Genomic DNA, 21,385 nt, shown 5'->3' with positions numbered 1-21,385 from the left:
GTTATCATATCAAAGTAAAATATTAATAAATATATAAAAACTATAATTCTCGGTGCATAGTCCAGGCCGAAAAACTAGTTAACATTCAAAATCTGCTTTATTATGAAAATTAGCAATGGGGCATGACTTAAAAAGAACACCCCCTTGTAATTTATTTAACTAATATTTTGGCATGTATGTTGCCTCGAGTCAGTTAAAATAAACAAATATGTTATTATTCTTAAATTTCATAATTTATTTTGCCACTTTTTGTATTTTTTTTCCGTTAAGAAATAAAGAAGTTTTCATCATGACATAATAAGTGAAAAAATCTGAAAGGTTTTAATTTGAAAATAATAACTTAAAATTAATTCTGGTAAAAGAATATGACATCAATAGTTTGTTGCTATTTACGTAATAAGAGTGTTAGATATGTATAGACTTTTTTAAGTCTTTTTACTCAAGCATATTTATTATAAGATTTTATCATATTTTATTTCAAGCATTAGACAATAAAGTCATAGTGTATTGATGGTTAAACTCTTACTTTCATTTCAAAGGTCACGTGTTGAATATCTTGTAATTACACAATAATTTTTTTTACTGAGGAGTACAAATGAACATAAAACATTTGCATTATAAGTTTGAGTTGAGTGCCACGTACCACATGTACTTCCTTATGCACGACTTTTTTAATATATTATTAGATGATCATCAAACTTAACCAATCTTGTCAATCTTTCTTCATGATTAGTCATGGGGCGGGGAACATTGATTAATATTTGTTGTGTTAATTTTTAATAAAATTTAGCTCATAAATTATAAAGTCAAAACATATTTTAGTGAGTTCAATACATAGAAACCCATATTGATATATTTTGAAACATTTGTGAAACCTTTTATTTTCTATTTAGCGTGCGGATGAGTGGGACATGTATTATCTTATCGTTCTTTAATCATTTTCAATAATAATGGTGCGAGGTATGTGTAAAGTGATAAATGAAGAAATAATAATGAACCAATCCTCAAATGAATCTGCGGCAATTAATGTAGGGGGGGCAAATATAGAAACTGTTGTAATTAATATAGGTGAATTGTGTTCTTATCTTTATGCCTTAGAGACTAAAGTAAACATTTATAGCAATCTAAAAGATAAAAAATCTATAGTTACTACTAGAGAATTACAAATACTCTTTTATCCCAGTCTTAAAAGATCTTGTTTATTTATTGGAGCAACAAAAATCATGCAAAGAAGGAGAAACTATAAGGGTATAAAATTAAAGTGAGTCCTTTCTATTTTTTTAATAGCAGAAAGAATGAGATTATGGGAGAGTTTAAAATTATGTGGATCTGACAAATAGGGTAAAGTAGTGTGAAAAGGGAACAAACTTTTATCAAAAAGATAACGAAGTAAAACCAAAAACACCTTTTGGAAACAAAGTTCAACGAAAAATAGGGAGATTATCATACATAATTAAAGGAATATATGTATGATGCGGGGACTTGTATTACATACCATATCTAGTTGTGAATGAAAATGCCTGCGAATGATAATATCTGCAACAGCCTGACAATAGCATATTGTAAAAACATAAATAACAAATAGGTATGAGATTATAACTACTACATATGTAGCGATATTCTATGCATAAGTAGTTAGAAAATAACCATTTAGAAGAGTTGTAGATGATTTAATAATTGCTTAGAGAAAACGATTTTTTTACTATATATCTTTTACAAATTTTTTTATTACGGTATTTTCTTACTTTTTTCAAAATTCATCAGATATACCTCAATTTTTTGAAAGTACATTATACTCTCCTTAATGACTAACGACCGCTAACCCCGCTAGTCATTAACCCTATTAAAACTCTAATAAAGTCTAATTAACCCTCCCTAACCACAAACACTCAACAACCACCATTTCACCCCAAACCAGCCACCCTTCCCCCACCCCTCCCATCTCCTCCTCCTCCCTATAAACCACCCTTATATCACTGTCACCCCTCCCCTCCCAAACCCATGAAAACACCCTTCGAGCCAAAACCGCACCATCCTTTCCCCTTTCCCACCCAGGAAACTACGCCCTAGTTTAAAACACCCCCTTCCCACCCAGGAAACTACGCCCTAGTTTAAAACACCCCCTTCCCTCTCATCCCCCACCTCTGAAGCCACCCTCAAGCCAAAACCACCCCCTGCCCTCCTCTTCCCCACCCATAAAATCGACCTTTATTTCTCTCTCAAAATTCAAAAGCAATAAGGGAAGTGTCTTGGGTGGAGGACTTGAGAGTAGAGGGGAAGGGGTAGTTGTGGCTGGGGGTTGGAGTTGGTTTTAGGGTGGGGAAGGAGAGGGAGGGGTAGCAAGGGCTGGTGGGATGGTTTCAAGGGTCCGGGGGGAAGGGGTCGCAGTCGTTGAGGGTGGTTTTGAGGGTTGCAGTAGCTAACAAGGGAGGGAGTTGAGGTTAGGATGGCAGCAGGGGATGGAACCTAACATCATCCGCTATAGACCACTATAGCAGGGGGGCTGGGGAGGAAAAAAGGGAAGAGCGAGGGAGGGGTGGGGGATATGAAGGGAGTTGGGATAGGGTGGATGGTGGGTTTGGGGTTGGGGTGGGGTGGGGTGGGGTGGAGGTCAGGTGGTTGTGCGTGGTTGAGTGTTAGTGGTTAGAGAGAGAATTGGTTTAATTTGGGTTTTTTATGGTTAATTAGGATTTATTGGGGTATTTACGGTTAATTAGGATTAATTAGGGTTAATGACTAACAGTAGTTAATGGTGTGGCAGTAGTTAACTGTGTTAGTCATTAAGAGCGTTCTAATGTATTTTCAAGAAATGGAGGTGTATCTAGTGAATTTTGAATAAAGTAGGTTGGGGTATATGATGATAATAAAAAAATTGTCACATGTAAATGATGAAAAAACCGTAAATAAAAAATTCCACTCCACTCCGTACCCAAGGCCCCTCTCCTAGGCGTTCGACATTTTAAAAAGAGATAACAAAGCTACTCTCTGCAAATTATTCCCATTGATCAAATATATATTTATCTTTTGCATATGATTTTTTTTATCTATATATCTCTATTATATAAGAGAATGGGGGGAGCAATGGTGTCCTCTTTTGAAATGCCTATTTTCCCCCCCTTTCCTTTCTAAATTACGAAAAAAGAATGTTAAAATCAAAATCGGCACTCAAAGAAAACTACCGAAAATTAATTTACAACACTCACTCACAAATCATTTAAAAGAATAAATTTTACAATTCACTCATACAATTGACAAAATCACGTTATAAAAATCACGCAAATCACTCAAATAATCAGCAAACTTGACTAAAATTTAAAATTAACATACAAACTAAAATTAATAACCTAGAATGTCAATACATACAAAAATATTTTCAAAAATTTACTTACATATCACTATTCTCAAGAACCATTCACAATTAATGGTGGGGTATGATAAAAAAATAAAGGTGTATTTGTAGTGAAATTAGAATTTAGAAGCTAGACAAGGAAAAAAATTATTTACTTTATTATAGTGTGTCCTATATATAATGAAACTTTTACATATATTTGGACCTATCTTTTTCTATTATATAATCACGATTAATTATCAAGGTAAAAAGGCTTATGTAAAGTATCATTCAAGAATTAAAGTACATTATATCTCTATTATAGAAGGAAAGGGGGGAGCTATGGTATCCCCGCATGAAGAAACTATGTTACCCCCTTCCTATTCTAAATTACAAATTCACTTACAAATCAAAGAGGGCTTCAAACAAAAATACCAAAAATATAATTATAACCATCACTCACAAGTCAACTAAAATCATAAAATTGCATAATTTACGTTATGCAAATCACTAAAATGAGGAAACTTTACAAATATTTAAAAGTTCACTTACAAACTACAACCTATGAAAAAATTGACTTGAAATCAAAGTGTCCACTTTCTTTACAATTTATGAAGTATTGTACTTAATTCAAAAATGAACTAAAAAATGATAATATTCGAAATCATAAAATAAATTCAATAAAATTTCTATTTTGTTCATAGAATTTAACTTTAAAAAGTATAAAAAAAAAAAAGCAAAAAGAATGGTGAGAGACTTAAGTGACAGAAACTAAACCAATCAAATTTTGTAACTAAAAACAATTATACTTCATATGTCCAATGTTCAAATTTTGACTCTTACGCCGAAGAAAATCGAGTTTCTGTTTCGAAAAAAATTCAAGCACGCATCGCGTGCAAAAAATTATAGTTTATATAGAGCTAGGTTCATTTTGCCTATGTGTCATTCACTAGCACAATCTGTCCACATGTCATCTGCTAGGTTCAAAAGCGGATGTGTCACCTACACAATTGTCATGAACATGTGTCGATGTGCATTAATTCCAGAAATTCGCGTAAATTTCTTTAATTAGTTGATTTTGAAAATATAGTGAATCAATTACAATCAGTGTAATTTTTGTAAGTTTTACCTAATTGATTTACTTATTCAAAACTGTATTATGTAACCACTTTGTAAATACTTCAAGATCGTTAATGTTATTTTGTCACATTAAAAACCATGATCACCCTAGAGAAAGATATCTATAGCACTATGAAATCAATCAAGTTTGATCAACATCGTTAAGATCAAATGACTACAGAGTAGAGCAGGATATATTTGTGTATGTAACAAAGGCAAGAATCAAGTTATTGACATTTTAAAACTAAAATCTTGACTGATTGGTATCATCATGTAGATCCAATTCACTTCATAAAGTATAATATGATAGTGAGTATTAATATACTACAATTTTGATGACGAAACTTATAAGAAAAACATTATACTTTCTCAACATTCAATTAATTTTCCTGTTAGGTTGGAGTACTCATACTAACAATAAACGTAAGGAATGTGTTGGTTGTGGATAAACCCTGGTTTAGTGTGAGTAGTTGTTTACCAACTATCAATAGAATTTATGCATGATAAAATCCAACCCATTATTGTTGACAACTTTTTTTCATGGTTAATTAGGAGCGGTTTATTATCTGTAAACCATCAAAAAGTGATATCTGTAATTACCGTAAGGAGAAGGTGCATCAGAAAAAGGAATGTCCTAAAAAGAAAAAAAAAAAGGAATATAAATCTCGTTATACTACTGTTGCAGCAGAAAATTCGTATTATGAGGATGATCTTGCTTTAGTTGCTAATGAACCAACATATTGTAATGATGTGTGTGTTCTTGATTCTAGAGCGTCATATCATTTGAGTCCTCATAGTGAGTGTGATAAGTGGACTTTAGGTTCACTTATTTGCATTTAGTTTAGATCATTTAGATTCATTTTAGGCCATTTAGTTTCCTTTTTTCTTTCCCTTTTCCATCTTTTCTCTTACTCTCATGTTTAGCATTTAGTTTTAGTTCATTTGCATACTATTAGGTTGCATATAGGTCATTTCATTTGCATGTGCATTCTACCCCCTCCCCCCCACCTAATGTGTTTTTGGAGTGCTTTGAAGCAGAGATATGCAAGGAAGAAGCTCCAAACAGAGGAGCGGGCGCTCCTGAGGAATAGGAGCGGGCGCTCCGTCGTCGAATGAGGCTGGCAGAAAGTTGGAGCGGCCCTGGAGCGGTGCAGGAGCGGTCGCTCCAAGCACTGGAGCGGGCGCTCCGTATTGGCAGGAGCGGGCGCTCCAATGCCCAGATCCCGATTCTTTTTGTTTCGTGTTTTACAACTTTGCCCTTATTTCTACGGGGTATAGAAACCAATTTTGTAAGAATTCTAGGGAGTTTAATTTTCTGAAAAAATTAATTAGTTCTAATGAGGGAGAGTTTCTAGAGAGAGAAGTAGAACCTAGAGAGAGAAACTATATCTAAACTTTTGAATGTGGGTTATTTAAGCTATTTCAATGGAGTTTTGCATTTGAAAATCATCCATCTTTGAGTATTTCTTCTATCTTTTCTCTTATCTGCTTTTATGTTTGTTTTATCTTGCTTTGGTATTGATTAGTAGTAATTAGTTGATGATTAGCTTATTAGATATGATTTTCACCATTATTGTTTCACCATTGTTGCTTCAAGCTTTTTATTTATCCCTTTCTATGGCTAGTGAGTAGATTAGTAGCTAGGGGAAGGGGATGACCTTGCTAACCATGAGTTGGCCTTAAAAGTCAAGCTTGGGGGTGTACTTTTGGTGAGATTGTGTTGTCTAACTAATTTGATTGCCTTGTTTATTTGATTGATCACCATTTGAACTTGTTGTGGAAATCTAAGGTGAAGGATTGAGAAATGAAATCTTAGATAGACCTTTAGCTAGATTATAGGTTGGCTTCACCATGAGAATAGGTGTTTGACTCCCTAGGACCTCGTTTGGATCGCTATGAGTTGTGGAAATACTTGATTAACCGATTTTACCATAAGAATAGGTAAAATCGATTGATTAAGTCCTCCTAATTAGCTCGAGAGAGTAATTGGGAAGCATTTGAGCGATCGAGTCCCCTAATCGACCCTATTGAATCCCCTTGGCTTGACGATTTGGTTGATAATTTGTTAGCTCGTGAATCCCCTATCCCTAGTGTCCTTTTAATATAGTTTAATTCGTATTATTTAATCTATTTGTTAGCTTCTTAGTTCCTAATTTCTTAGTTGTTCACTAATTTCAAAAACCCCAAAAATAGGCTTAGCTCGCTAAATCACATTCGACCCTTGATTAATCTTTGCTTCCTTGTGGATTCGACCCTTTCTTACTCTATATTAGGCTAAGTTAGGTATTTAATTTGGCACGTGCAACGACCGTGTCAAATTTGGCGCCGTTGCCGGGGAAGCAACGGATTACATTGCATTGAATTGTGATTTTTGAGTCTAAGTTAACTCTATTCCCCTCCCTTTTTCCATTTTTATATTTCTTTGGTTACCGATTGGTTGCTTGCTACTTGGTGGTAAACCTTTGTGTTGCTAATATCTCCCTTTAGCTTTTGTGTTTGCATGTCAATAAGGTTACGAAGTGATCATTTGCTTCCAATCGACCACAATCTTGAGGGCACTCTACGGGCGTTGAGGAGGATTTTTCGGGAACCAAGGGTGCTAGCTACTAGTGAGGAGCAACCGGGGGAGGTATTTGAGGAAGATCAATCCAGTTCTTCTACTTCTAGTATCATGGCGGAGGGTCCACCCCCTCCAAGAGCTTTGAGGGACTATGGTCACCCCGAAGCATTTGAGCTCAAAAGTGGGATACGAAGGCCGGCAACTACCGCTAACTTTGAGTTCTCTCCACATTTGATTAGAATGATCAAGCAAGAGCCTTATGGAGGATTTTCTCATGAGTGTCCACTTGACCATTTAGCGAACTTTCTTGAGCTTTGTGCCACGGTCAAGCAAAATAATGTTAATCAAGAGTTCGTGAGACTTAATCTTTTTCACTTCTCTCTCACGGGGAAGGCCAAGAAGTGGTTACAATCTCTTCCTCCCGATTCCTTGACTACTTGGGCGCAAGTGACGGCGGCTTTTGTTGATGAGTTTTATTCTCAAGAGAAGACTTCCGAGGCTAGGAGGAAGATCTCTAATTTCATACAAGATGAGGATGAGAGTTTGAATGAGGCATGGGATAGGTTCAAAGACCTCCGAAGATCGTGTCCGCACCATGGGTATAGTCAATGGATGTTGATGCAAAGCTTCTATGATGGGTTGCTTCCTATGACTAGAGCTAGTCTTGATTCCGGAGCGGGGGGTCAACTCACCAAACTTCCGGTTGATAACATTGAGCCCACCATAGAGGAGGTTGTGAGGCATTACTCTTGGGGAAACACAAGGTCTACAAGCAAGAAGGCTAGTGGCAAAGGGAAGTATGATGTAGATGCTATGGATCATATCCATGCCAAGCTAGACACTCTAGCTAAGAAACTCGAGAAGGTGAACTTGGCATCCCCAAGCCAACCACCTTCCCAAGCTTTCTCTTGTGAAATTTGTGGGGGTACCGATCATGCAAGCTCTTATTGTGGAGGATCTACGGAACATGTTGCATGGGTTGGTGCAAGGCAAGAGGGGCCTACAAACTTCAACAACCAAGGGAGGTGGAACAACCCCTCTCAAGGATCATGGAAACACCCTCCACCACAAAATCACAACAACTACACATCCAACTTCCGACCACCCGGTTTCAACCAACCACAACAAAGACCACCCTTTGAGCCTAACCAACCAAAGCCTTCATCACTTGAGTCTACACTTCAACTTTTCCTTGCCCAACAAACCAAGACCAATACCGATAATGATAAGAAATTTGGGGATATTCACTCTTCCTTACAACAAATGCAAGCTCACAACAAAATGATTGAGACCCAACTTGCTCAAATTGCCCAACAAGTAAGCAACACCACTTCCCCCCTACTAAATTTCCAAGCCAACCCGTGATTCACGAGCATGCCAAGGCCATTACTTTGAGATCCGGAGCAAATTATGAGGGGCCTAAGATGCCTAGTGAGGTGAATGAAAGCCCGGAAGTTGAGAAAGAGGGGAGTGAAGGTGAGGTTGAGAAGCTTCTTGAAGAGGTAATAGTAGAGGATGAAAGTGATGTTGTACCGAGTCAAGAGAAAGAAGTTCATGAGCAACGCAACGAGGCTAGTCAAGCGACACCCAAGACTTATGTGCCTCCGGTTCCTTTTCCTCAAAGGTTAGCTAAGAAACAACTCAATGACAAATTCATGAAGTTCTTGGAAGTCATGAAAGGACTTCAAGTGCATATCCCTTTCCTCCAAGCCATGTCTCAAATGCCTACTTATGCCAAGTTTCTTAAGGAGCTCCTCTCCAATAAGACCAAGCTCGAGGAAAGTGCTACTATTGCTTTGACCGCCGAAGTTAGTGCCGTACTTCAAAACAAGCTCCCCAAGAAGCTTGAAGATCCGGGGTCATTTTCTATTCCTTTGAAGATTGGGGACTTGGAGCCCAAGAGGGCCTTGGCGGATTTGGGGGCGAGTGTAAGTTTGATGCCCTTGTCCATAGCTAAGCAACTTAATTTTGAACTCAAGCCTACAAGGAGGGTCATTCAACTCGCCGATAGATCGGTGAAGGTTCCTATTGGAGAGTTGGAGGATGTGCCGGTCCAAGTTGGAAGGGTCTTCATCCCATGTGACTTTGTGGTTATGAGATGGAGGAAGACTCCCAAGTCCCTCTTATACTTGGGAGGCCTTTTCTTAAAACGGCTGGGGTTCTTGTTGATATGAAACGTGATGTGCTTACATTAAGGGTAGGAGATGAAAGCATGGAGTTTGCTTTCAAGACAGTCAATGAAGTCTCCAATCATGGAAGAAGTGAAGAGAGAGAGATAGTTTTGATGAGGAGGTCTTGAGTTTGAAGGGTATGAGGAATAAGAAGGACCCTTTGGAAGATGTACTTTTGGGCGAGGATTTGGAGGATAATGAGGAAGGGAAGAACTTCAAGCTTGCCATGGATATCCTCTCCAACCTATTGTAAAGAGAGAAGATCGAAGCCCTTGAGGTGCCTTCACCTAAGGAGGAGAGTTCTAAGCCTCCTCCCAAGGTAGAGTTGAAACCCCTTCCCCCTTCTTTAAAATATGCATTTCTTGGTGAGGGTGAGACTTACCCGGTGATGGTCAATGCTATGCTTGAAGGCACTCAACTTACTCAACTTCTTGATGTCCTTCGGGAACATAGAAGTGCCATTGGATATAGCATTGAAGATCTCAAGGGGCTAAGTCCTACCTTGTGCATGCATAGAATTCATCTTGATGACGATCATGCTTCTTCTATTGAGCCTCAAAGAAGGTTGAATCCCAATATGAAGGAAGTGGTCAAAAAGGAGGTCTTGAAACTCCTTGAGGCGGGAATAATCTACCCTATCTCCGATAGCCGGTGGGTTAGTCCCGTCCATGTGGTCCCTAAAAAGGGAGGCATGACCGTCATCACCAATGAAAAGGGAGAACTAATCTCTACTAGATCGGTGACCGGGTGGCGTATGTGCATTGATTATCGGAGATTGAATAAGGCCACCCGGAAAGATCATTTCCCCATCCCTTTTATAGATCAAATGTTGGAAAGGTTGGCGGGTCATTCCCATTTTTGTTTCCTTGATGGTTATTCGGGGTTCTTTCAAATTCCCATCCACCCCGATGACCAAGAAAGGACTACATTCACTTGTCCATTTGGTACCTTTGCTTATCGAAGGATGCCATTTGGCTTGTGCAATGCGCCCTCTACATTCCAAAGATGTATGGCCGCCATCTTTTCGGACATGTTGGAAGATACCATAGAGGTATTCATGGATGACTTCTCCGTAGTAGGTTCATCTTTTGACGATTGTCTCAAGAACTTGAAAAATGTGCTTCAAAGATGTCAAAAGATGAATCTAGTGCTTAATTGGGAGAAATGTCACTTCATGGTTGAGGATGGCATCGTGTTGGGACACAAGATCTCCCACAAGGGAATTGAGGTAGATAGGGCCAAGATTGAGGTCATAGAGAAGTTACCCCAACCTACTACGGTGAAGGGAGTGCGTTCTTTTTTAGGTCATGCCGGTTTCTATCGCCGGTTCATAAAAGACTTCTCTAAGATTGCTAGGCCCTATCTAGCCTCTTGCAAAAAGATAACGAGTTTGTTTTTGATGATGCTTGCATGAACGCTTTTGAGACTTTAAAGCATGCCCTTATTTCCGCCCCCATTGTGCAAGCTCCGGATTGGAGCTTGCCTTTTGAACTAATGTGTGATGCTAGTGATTATGCAGTGGGAGCCGTTTTAGGGCAACGAAAAGAGGGAAAGCTTCATGTGGTCCACTATGCGAGCAAGACACTTGATTCGGCTCAAAAGAACTACGCCACAACGGAGAAAGAGTTGTTAGCGGTTGTGTTTGCCTTCGATAAGTTTCGGCCTTATCTTGTGTGCTCCAAAGTGGTAGTGTACACGGACCACTCGGCAATCAAATATCTTATGTCCAAGAAAGATGCGAAGCCGCGATTGATTAGATGGATCTTGCTCCTCCAAGAATTTGATATTGAGATTAAGGATAAGAAGGGAACGGAAAACTTGGTGGCCGACCACCTTTCACGCTTACCTTTGGTTGAAGACTCCCCCTACCATGAGCTTCCCATTGATGATAGTTTAAAGGATGATATCTTATACTCCATCAAAGCTCTTGATACTCCATGGTTTGCCGACATGGCGAATTACTTGGCTTGTGGGATTATTCCTTTTGAGTTTACATATCAACAACGAAGGCGGTTTCTCCATGATTCTAAGTTTTATGCGTGGGAGGACCCACTTTTGTTCAAACGGGGGAGGACGGTTTATACCGGAGATGCCTTCCCGATGATGAGATTAGCAAGTGTGATGGAGAAATGTCATTCATCCCTTTTGAGGACATATGGGCTCCGACAAGACCGTTGCCAAGATCTTATCATGTGGATTGTGCGTGCCACAATGTTCAAGGATTTTGGAGCTTTGTTAAAGCTTGCGATCGGTGTCAAAGGGTTGGCAACATCTCAAAAAGGCATGAATTGCCCCTCACTAACATTCTAGAGTTGGAGATCTTTGATGTTTGGGGGTGGATTTCATGGGACCTTTCCCTTCTTCACTTGGTAACTCCTATATTTTAGTGGCGGTTGATTATGTCTCCAAATGGGTGGAAGCAATCGCCTCTCCCACCAACGATGCTAAGGTAGTTACCAAGCTTTTCAAGTCCGTGATATTCCCGAGGTTTGGGGTTCCAAGGGCCGTGATTAGTGATAGGGGATCCCATTTCGTCAAAAAGAGTTTCCAAGCACTCCTCTCCAAATATGGGGTGCATCATAAAATGGGCTCTCCTATCATCCACAATGTAGTGGCCAAACGGAAGTGTCAAATAGGGAGGTGAAGCTCATCTTGGAGAAAACCGTGAACCGATCTCGCAAGGATTGGTCATTAAAGCTCGATGATGCTTTATGGGCCTATAGGACAGCTTTTAAGACGCCAATTGGCACAACCCCTTACAAGCTTGTGTATGGCAAATCATGCCACTTGCCAGTTGAGTTAGAGCATAAAGCATATTGGGCCATCAAGCTTTTGAATTTTGATCTCAAGTCATCCGGGGAAAGAAGACTTTTGGATGTTCATGAGCTCGAAGAGCTTAGGCGGGATGCCTATGAAAATGCTAGGATTTACAAGGAGAGAACTAAGGCTTGGCATGATCGAAGGATAATGAAGAGAGAGTTCAAGGTAGGAGACAAGGTCCTTCTCTTCAACTCTAGGCTAAGACTCTTTCCGGGGAAACTTAAGTCTAGGTGGAGTGGACCGTTTGAGGTAAAAACGGTGTTCCCGCATGGAGCGGTAGAAGTGTGGAGTGAAGAAAAAGGGACGTTCAAAGTAAATGGGCAAAGACTCAAGGTATACCATGATGGAACCCAAATTGAGCACATTGGTCACATTGCTTTGGATGACTACCCCCTTTCCCTATGAGAATTTTAATCATAGGGAAGTCAAGCTAATGACTTTAAAGAAGCGCTTACGGGAGGCAACCCGGGGTCTAAGTTCTAAAAAAAAAAAAAAAAAAAAAAAAAAGAGAGATGAAAAAAATTGGCTAAGTGTTGAAGAAGGGAAGGAGGAGCGAGCCAAAAGAGCCAAAAGGGCGCTCCACAAGAGGAGCGGGCGCTCCACATAAACAGGAGCGGGCGCTCCATCCTTCCGCAAGAATAACAAGGAAGGCAGAGAGATTGGAGCGGTGGGGGAGCGGTCCAGGAGCGGGCGCTCCGACCCACGAATTTTTTTTGGAGAAAACAGAAAGTTGGAGCGGTGGGGAGCGTGAAGAGCGACCCGCTCCAGGCTCGGAGCGGGCGCCCTTTTAGCCGGAGCGGGCGCTCCATTGAGCCCGAACTTTTTTTTTTTTAGCTCCCCTTGTTTTCCATCGGGCCCTACCCCTTCCCTCTCACTCACATTTCCCTTCTCTCTCTCACTCACATTTCACTCAACCCTATTTTCTCTCTCAACCTCCATTAAAACTCCAACTTCAAATCTCCATATCTTTCATCTCTCAATATTTTCACTCACCTCCTTCACAAAACCTTCATATTTTCTCTCCTCTACACAAGAAACCCATTTTCGTCAAAAAGCCCCAAATTCGAAACTTTTCATCACTTAAAAGTTGAAGTTTGGGGAAGAATTCTTGAAGAAAAAAGGGTAAGGAGCACAATTTGAAGCTTGAAATCGCCTACATTGCTCGCAATTGGGAGTTTCTTCACCCCTCTTAAAGAGGGAGGTAAAATCTTAACCCTAACCTTCATTTTTCTTCTAGATTTGGCAAAGTACATAGAATATATGATGATTGTGGTGTTTCTTGTGGGTTTAGCTGGTAGATTTAGATAGATTTTGTTTTTTTTCTGATTTTTGGATTTTTTTCAAATTTTTGTGTGATAGTTACTTACTCCTTTCATCTTTCTAGTTCCTTTTGTTTTTATATCAATTTTTTTTTTTTATTTATATAGTCTCTTTTCATTTTTCTTATTTTTACTTTGATTCTTGTCTTCATCGGTGCCCTTATTTTTGTGCACTTGTTGGGTCGAGCTCGTGTCTTTTGATTTTTAAAAAAAAACTATCACTTGGTTGAGCTATTCTCCTTAAACTCCAAGTATGTTTCGTTCGCGTAAAAAAAGTAAAAAAGATCATGGCTCAACCTCCCAAACGAACACCAAGGGCACCCTTCCGGCTCTTAAGTTCGTCAAACCCGAACATAAACGTTGTTATGACGAACTTAAGCACCGGAAGATCAAGGCTTCCAATTTTTTCACATCGACACCCTTGAAAGTCTAGGGATAAGATTGAGTAAGGCGTGCCTTGTTTGCTTTAGGCATGGAACGCTTTCACACTTTTAGCGCCTTGACGTATGAGCGCCTCACATTGGAATTCTTAGCCTCTCTCGAGAGACGTGAGGTTGAGGGACATGAGGGGGAGTATGAAATCTCCTTCCAATTGTTCAATCAACCCCAATGCATCTCTTTGGCGAGGCTTAATGAAATTTTCCAATGTGATGCCTCAAACGCCATTCGCAATCCCGAGACTTGGCAATACCCCACCTTCTATCAAAGGGACGTATTTTGGCGTGACATTGCCGGATACGCCCCTTTTGATCCAAGACGGGATATTCCTCTCATATGCATTCCCCCATTCTTAGATACATTCACCGCCTCCTTGTTACCTCCATTTACTCAAAAAAAGAACCAAGTAAGGTAGCATCGGAGGAGGTGAGTGCACTCTACATTGCCTCCCATCACCCTGACGAAAGTGGGGCAAGCTGAATTTCGGATTTCTATTTCTCCAACGGTGTCTTGCTATACGCCGGGGGAATTATTCAAATCCGATATTCATGTGGGGGATGATTACTATCATTGCCTCCGCTCTTGGGTTTGGGGAGCAACTCTCTTTGTTGACTCCAGTTGATGACAACCCCTTTCTTGATTTGCACTATATTAGAGCCGCCGGGTGGATCGACTTTACCCCCGATCCCGAGCGGTTTGTTTGGAAGGTAAGGGGTCGTCATCACTGTTACCTCCCAAACCCAGCGGTGACCACCTTTGATCGCGAGGGGAGGATGGTGAGATTCTTCTCATCCCTTTTGAGCCCCCCGTCGCGGACGCCCAGCCCGCACGCGGCAACTTAGCCCTCCTCCCCATCAAGAGGAGCCGAGTTCCAGCCGGCGTGCCTCAGTGTCATCCTGCTCTTTTGACTATGAGGGGGCCTACCACAGTCTTGCTCTCAACCAGGATCGTATGATGAATATGATCCAAGGCATGGAGAAGACTTGAGTGGTATGATGGTACAAACTGATGCTATTGTACCATCACCATGTGCAGAGTGGAAATGTTGACCCTTATGTCAACTTTCCAAATTGGCCTCCTCAACATGGGCCAATACCGGGATGGAATGAACGCCAACCCACTACCCGTATTGGCCCCAACGCGCCCACCCTATGATTGGCGAGCACCCGGGGGTTCCAACCCCATGGGTGATCCCGCTATCCCCACCCCTACGGCGCTTGGCCGCCGGGCTACACGGGCGGTTGGGAGCCTCATGGCCCCCCTCCGGAAGCCGGTCCATCTCACACACATGGGACGAGGACTAGTTCTTTTGCCCCGCTCCCTCTTTACTCTTTTGAATGATTGCACCGAGGACGGTGCCTTAATTGTTTGGGGGTGTTTTTATTTGATTATGCTCGCGGGATGTGGCTTCTTTTTAAGGGTTTGGGGTGTCTTTTTGGGTGCACGTCTTAGAGAGGATGCATTGCTAGGTCGGGTTTACGAGGCATGATAGGAGAGTGTGCTTCAATGTTTATTGCCTTGAGGAATTCGATGAGAACGACCATGGTTGACTGATCTTCTTGTATATTACATGTATATAACTTTTTCCTTTTTCTACTCTTTTGTTGCTTTGTACATATCTTTTTGCTTTACGTTTTTTTATTTTCTCTCACTTTCTTTAGGTCTTAGACTTGCATGTAGTATAGTTGCATGGCATGATAGCTTTACATGTAGCTTATGATCTGCATAAAAAAATAAAAAAAATAAAAAAAAAAAAAAAGGAAAAAGAGAACATCAAAAAGATTTTTTTTTGCATCACCTAATTAAGGAATAACTCTATGATATGAATCTAGAGGTAAGAGGTTGGGAACTTGACTTTTGAGTAGAGGTGATTTAGTTTGAGTGTCTTATGTGCTCGTTAGGAGTATTAGGGTGCTTTAAGCTTGGATGCCTAGGTCTTGGTACTAATAGACCCCTCGATTGTCCGAGACTCGCCTTAGTGTGAATTAATGCCACTTTTTCCCTATAAAAAGTCTTTACTCTCTCCTTTGACCTTGGATGCGCCTTTTGGCTACCTTGAGAACCTTTCTAGCTCAATCAAATGGAAGGCTAGTAGCCTTAAAAAGAAAAAAAAAAAAAAAAAAAAAAAAAAAAGAGAGCCCTTTGGCCAATTGGATCAATAAGTGGTGCATAAGAGCCCACAAGGCTAGTAGCCTATATCATGCTTTGGCCCCTAGAGATGCTCCAATGCCTTGGTATGAGCTACCTTACCCTCTTATCGCGTCTCTTATCGAGTGCTCGGTACCGTGCCTCAGAAACATGACTATCGAGTGAGAGGTAGACCGCGTGAGGAGGTAGTCTAGGGCCCTTGCAACAAAAAAAAAAAAAAAAAGGAAAAAAAAAAAAATTAAAAAAAATCAAGTGAATAAATAGGCTAGCTTGGGGATCTTGTGACTTGGGGCGCGATTGGTACAAGGTTGAGCGAGTTTTTCCATTTTGTAGGGAAAGGTTTCACTTAAAATCAATCAAGGCTTGTGTGGAGTTGAGGGTCATCTAAGACAATCATTTTCTTTGCACGCTAGCTTAGACCACCTCTTTGACCCCTAACTTGTGGATAAGGAAGGACGGCTAAAAGCTTCGAAAATTGGTCGAGATTTCTCTTTGCCTTGACACTTCTTATAAGACGAGAACCTTAATTTTGTGATGCCCTTTATAGTTTTCATTCATGCATTGGTTTCCTTGAGATTATTGATTGCTTGAGGACAAGCAATTGGCAAGCTTGGGGAATTTGATAAGTGGACTTTAGGTTCACTTATTTGCATTTAGTTTAGATCATTTAGATTCATTTTAGGCCATTTAGTTTCCTTTTTTCTTTCCTTTTCCATCTTTTCTCTTACTCTCATGTTTAGCATTTAGTTTTAGTTCATTTGCATACTATTAGGTTGCATATAGGTCATTTCATTTGCATGTGCATTCTACCCCCCTCCCCCCCACCTAATGTGTTTTTGGAGTGCTTTGAAGCAGAGATATGCAAGGAAGAAGCTCCAAACAGAGGAGCGGGCGCTCTTGAGGAATAGGAGCGGGCGCTCCGTCGTCGAATGAGGCTGGCAGAAAGTTGGAGCGGCCCTGGAGCGGTGCAGGAGCGGTCGCTCCAAGCACTGGAGCGGGCGCTCCGTATTGGCAGGAGCGGGCGCTCCAATGCCCAGATCCCGATTCTTTTTGTTTCGTGTTTTACAACTTTGCCCTTATTTCTACGGGGTATAAAACCAATTTTGTAAGAATTCTAGGGAGTTTAATTTTCTAAAAAATTAATTAGTTCTAATGAGGGAGAGTTTCTAGAGAGAGAAGTAGAACCTAGAGAGAGAAACTATATCTAAACTTTTGAATGTGGGTTATTTAAGCTATTTCAATGGAGTTTTGCATTTGAAATCATCCATCTTTGAGTATTTCTTCTATCTTTTCTCTTATCTGCTTTTATGTTTGTTTTATCTTGCTTTGGTATTGATTAGTAGTAATTAGTTGATGATTAGCTTATTAGATATGATTTTCACCATTATTGTTTCACCATTGTTGCTTCAAGCTTTTTATTTATCCCTTTCTATGGCTAGTGAGTAGATTAGTAGCTAGGGGAAGGGGATGACCTTGCTAACCATGAGTTGGCCTTAAAAGTCAAGCTTGGGGGTGTACTTTTGGTGAGATTGTGTTGTCTAACTAATTTGATTGCCTTGTTTATTTGATTGATCACCATTTGAACTTGTTGTGGAAATCTAAGGTGAAGGATTGAGAAATGAAATCTTAGATAGACCTTTAGCTAGATTATAGGTTGGCTTCACCATGAGAATAGGTGTTTGACTCCCTAGGACCTCGTTTGGATCGCTATGAGTTGTGGAAATACTTGATTAACCGATTTTACCATAAGAATAGGTAAAATCGATTGATTAAGTCCTCCTAATTAGCTCGAGAGAGTAATTGGGAAGCATTTGAGCGATCGAGTCCCCTAATCGACCCTATTGAATCCCCTTGGCTTGACGATTTGGTTGATAATTTGTTAGCTCGTGAATCCCCTATCCCTAGTGTCCTTTTAATATAGTTTAATTCGTATTATTTAATCTATTTGTTAGCTTCTTAGTTCCTAATTTCTTAGTTGTTCACTAATTTCAAAAACCCCCAAAAATAGGCTTAGCTCGCTAAATCACATTCGACCCTTGATTAATCTTTGCTTCCTTGTGGATTCGACCTTTTCTTACTCTATATTAGGCTAAGTTAGGTATTTAATTTGGCACGTGCAACGACCGTGTCAGAGTGGTTCACTACTTATAAGTAGGTAAATGTAGGTAATATTTCAATGGCTAACAGTGCAGTCTGTAAGATAGTTGGCATAGAATCTATTAAGATCTGGACACATGATGCTACATTCTACACTTTGAATAATATCAGGTATGTTCAATAGATGACCAATAATCTTATTTCACTTAGTTTGTGAGACAGTAAAGGGTTCAATTTTAGAGGCGGGGGTAGAGTTGTGTATGTCTATAAGGGTTCAAAGGACGTGTTGAAGGGGGTCAAGTGTGGTACCTTGGATGTTTTATAGGGTTTTGCTCTGTCAGGATCAGCTGTTGTTGCTTCATTTGAAATCCAGAAGCATGATATGACCAAACTATAGCACATGAGACTTGGGCATATGAGTGAGAGAGGGGTGCAAATCCTCTCAAAGACAGATCTTTTGTGTGGCTATAAGGTCACAAATCTTGAGTTTTGTGAGCATTGTATTTTTCGGAAACTACATCGTAGCAAGTATCCTAAGGGCATTCTTAGAACAAAAGGTACTCTGGATTATATCCACTCTGATTGTTGGGGTCCTTCACGTGTGGTATCTCTGGAAAGTCACAGGTATTTTGTATCCTTCATAGATGATTTTTTTAAGAATGACTTGGTTGATTGTTATGAAGTTAAAAGGTGAAGCTTTTTCAAAAATTTAAGCAGTGGAAGGCATTGGTGGAAAATCAAACTAGGAAGAAGATCAAAAGGCTACGAACTGATAATGGTCTAGAGTTCTGATTGTCTGAGTTCGATGAAATCTGCAAGAATGAAGGGATTGATAGGCATCATATTGTCAGGAATACATCACAGCAGATTGGTGTAGCTGAATGAATGAATCAGACACTTCTAGAGGGAGCCGGCGGATGCTCTCTAATGCTCGGATTACTAGATTGTTTTGGGAGAAGTCGTTAGTACAACATGTTATCTGATTAACCATAGACCTCACTCTGGAATAAATCTCAAAACAGCATATGAGATGTGGTAAGGTCAACCTGCAGATTACTCAGATATGCGAGTTTTTGGTTGTAATGTTTACTATGATGTGAATGAGGGTAAGTCGGAGCCAATAGCCAAAAAGGGAGTGTTTGTAGGATATAGGGATGGAATTTGGTTCTCGTCTGAGGGTAGGGTTATACTTAGTAGAAATGTTGTCTTTGATCAAAATTATATGTTTAATCCTACTATGAAGTCCTTGTTGTACCAGCTAGTGGTAGTGTTGATAAACAAGGGAGCAGTAAGTCACTCATGATGAGAGTGTCAGATCAGTGATGATCAACACATTAATTCTGAAGCATCACAATCTCCCATACCAAATGAAGAGGCGCCTAGCATTCCTCGGGAGCGTCCTATGAGGACAAATTTTAGGAAACCCCCAAATAGGTATGGTTTTGAAGATATGGTGGCTTATGCATTGCAGGTTGCTGAGGAGGTGGATTTCTATGAGCCATCTACCTACATGGAAGCAGTTACATGTATGGAGTCTATCCATTGGCTTGCTGCCATGTGAGATGAGATGTAGTCACTTCACAAGAAGGAGACTTAGGAGCTTGTGCATAAACCTCCAGGGAGAAAAATTGTTACCTGTAAATAGGTTATCAAGAAAAAGGAGGGGATGAAATCTGCAGAGGGAGTCAAGTATAAGGCTCGACTTGTTGGAAGAGGGTTCACACAAAGGGATGGTGTAGACTACAATAAGATATTTTCTCCTATAGTCAGACATACTACTATCAGAGTGCTACTAGCAATAGTTGCACATCAAAATTTTGAGCTTGCGCAACTAGATGTTAAAATAACTTTTCTAGATGGAGAGTCGGAGGAGGAGATATACATGGCTCTACCATATGGTTTCCAGGTTTCGAGGAAAGAATATTTTGTTTGCAAGTTGAAAAATTCCTTATATGGGCTAAAACAGTCTCTGAGGCAGTGGTACAAGAGGTTTCATATCTATATGATGGAGCTATGCTACAATAGGAGTTCATATGATTGTTGTGTATATCACAACAAGCTGGCAGATGGATCTTTCATCTACTTTGTGTTGTATGTAGATGTTGATAGCTGATAGGAACAAGTCAGATGTTTAGAAGTTAAAGGAGCTTCTTAGTGCTGAATTTGAAATGAAGGATCTGGGTGCAGCTCAAAAAATTTTGGGTATGGAGATTTATAGGGAGAAGGATCAAACGAAGATTTTCTTGTCACAAAAAGGCTACATTGAGAAGATATTATCAAGGTTTGACATGTCCACAACAAAATCTATAGATACTCTAACTGCTCCCAATAGTCATATGTCCGTTGCTTTTGCACCCAAGTCCGTTGAGGAAAAGGAGCACATGAGTCGGGTTCCTTATGCTAGTGTAGGAGGGATCTTGATGTATGCTATGGTTTGCACTAGGCCAGATCTTGCACATGCAATCGGTGTTGTTAATAGGTTCATGGGTGATCCTGGTAAGGAGCATTGGCAGGCAGTCAAGATAATCTTTCGGTATCTTAGAGGTACGTCATATGTTTGTCTTATTTATAGAGGTGATATGGCATGTTTAGTTATAGGTTTCTTTGATTCTGATTATGTTAGGGATGTGGACGGCAATAGATCTATGACTGATTATGTGTTCACTCTTGGTGGTTCTGTTGTGAGTTGGAAAGCGACATTGCAGCCTACAGTGACTTTGTCTACTACTAAGGCAGAGTAAATGGCTTTGACAGAAGCAGCTAAGGAGAGAATTTGGATAAAGGGACTAGTCAGTGATTTGTGTATACATCATGATAGGCGACAGTGTATTGTGACAACTTGAGTGCGATATGCTTGGCTAAGGATCAAATTCATTATGAGAGGACTAAATAGATAGATGTCAGGTATCATTTTCTGAAAAGTGAGACAGTAATTAAGGTGAAGAAGGTAGGTGCAGCTGATAATCCTGCTGATATGTTCACCAAAGCGTTCCGCAGAGTTTGTTCCAACATTGTTTGAAATTGCTCAATGTTCGTAATTGTTAATTGTCTCTAATAGGGAAAGTCTAGGGTCCTTATAGGATACGCTGGTGTCCTTAAGGGACAAATCTGGTCTTGTTGTCTTTCAGGGAAAATCTAGTTGCGGGGAGAATCTGGGCATTGTGTTCAATGCATCTGTTATCTAATTATTTGATTTATTGTGAGAGGATTCAAGTGAAGGCGGAGATTTGTAGGAATTTGTGCCTTGAATCTGGTTGAATTGGTGTTGTAGCAAGCTCAGCCAGTCAAGTCGGACAGTGTCGCCTGACCAGGCGAGGTAGAAAGTCTAAGTTGGAGCTTGGAAGCATGGCTCCCGATCGGGCGTAGTTAGCGAACTACGACAGGG

The 21,385-nt window shown here is 40.2% G+C and overlaps 2 protein-coding genes and 1 non-coding gene across 3 annotated transcripts; 2 read left to right on the top strand and 1 right to left on the bottom strand.

Moving 5' to 3' along the window:
• The first annotated feature begins 6,947 nt into the window (after positions 1-6,947).
• On the top strand, positions 6,948-8,372 carry LOC125494766 (uncharacterized). The gene has a single exon (XM_048638558.2). It carries the CDS (start codon positions 6,948-6,950, stop codon positions 8,370-8,372), a length of 1,425 nt encoding a protein of 474 aa, XP_048494515.2.
• On the bottom strand, positions 7,504-7,610 carry LOC125495417 (small nucleolar RNA R71). The gene has a single exon (XR_007272054.1). It is a non-coding gene; the product is annotated as a small nucleolar RNA R71 (small nucleolar RNA).
• Positions 8,373-8,431: 59 nt separating the features above from the next.
• On the top strand, positions 8,432-9,181 carry LOC130590472 (uncharacterized). The gene has a single exon (XM_057392921.1). It carries the CDS (start codon positions 8,432-8,434, stop codon positions 9,179-9,181), a length of 750 nt encoding a protein of 249 aa, XP_057248904.1.
• The last annotated feature ends 12,204 nt before the right edge of the window (positions 9,182-21,385 follow it).

This window comes from Beta vulgaris, chromosome 2, assembly GCF_026745355.1.
Source record: "Beta vulgaris subsp. vulgaris cultivar EL10 chromosome 2, EL10.2, whole genome shotgun sequence".
Taxonomy (NCBI): domain Eukaryota; kingdom Viridiplantae; phylum Streptophyta; class Magnoliopsida; order Caryophyllales; family Amaranthaceae; genus Beta; species Beta vulgaris.
The sequence above is the reverse complement of the archived record's forward strand: the minus strand, read 5'-3'. Positions and strand labels throughout refer to the sequence as shown.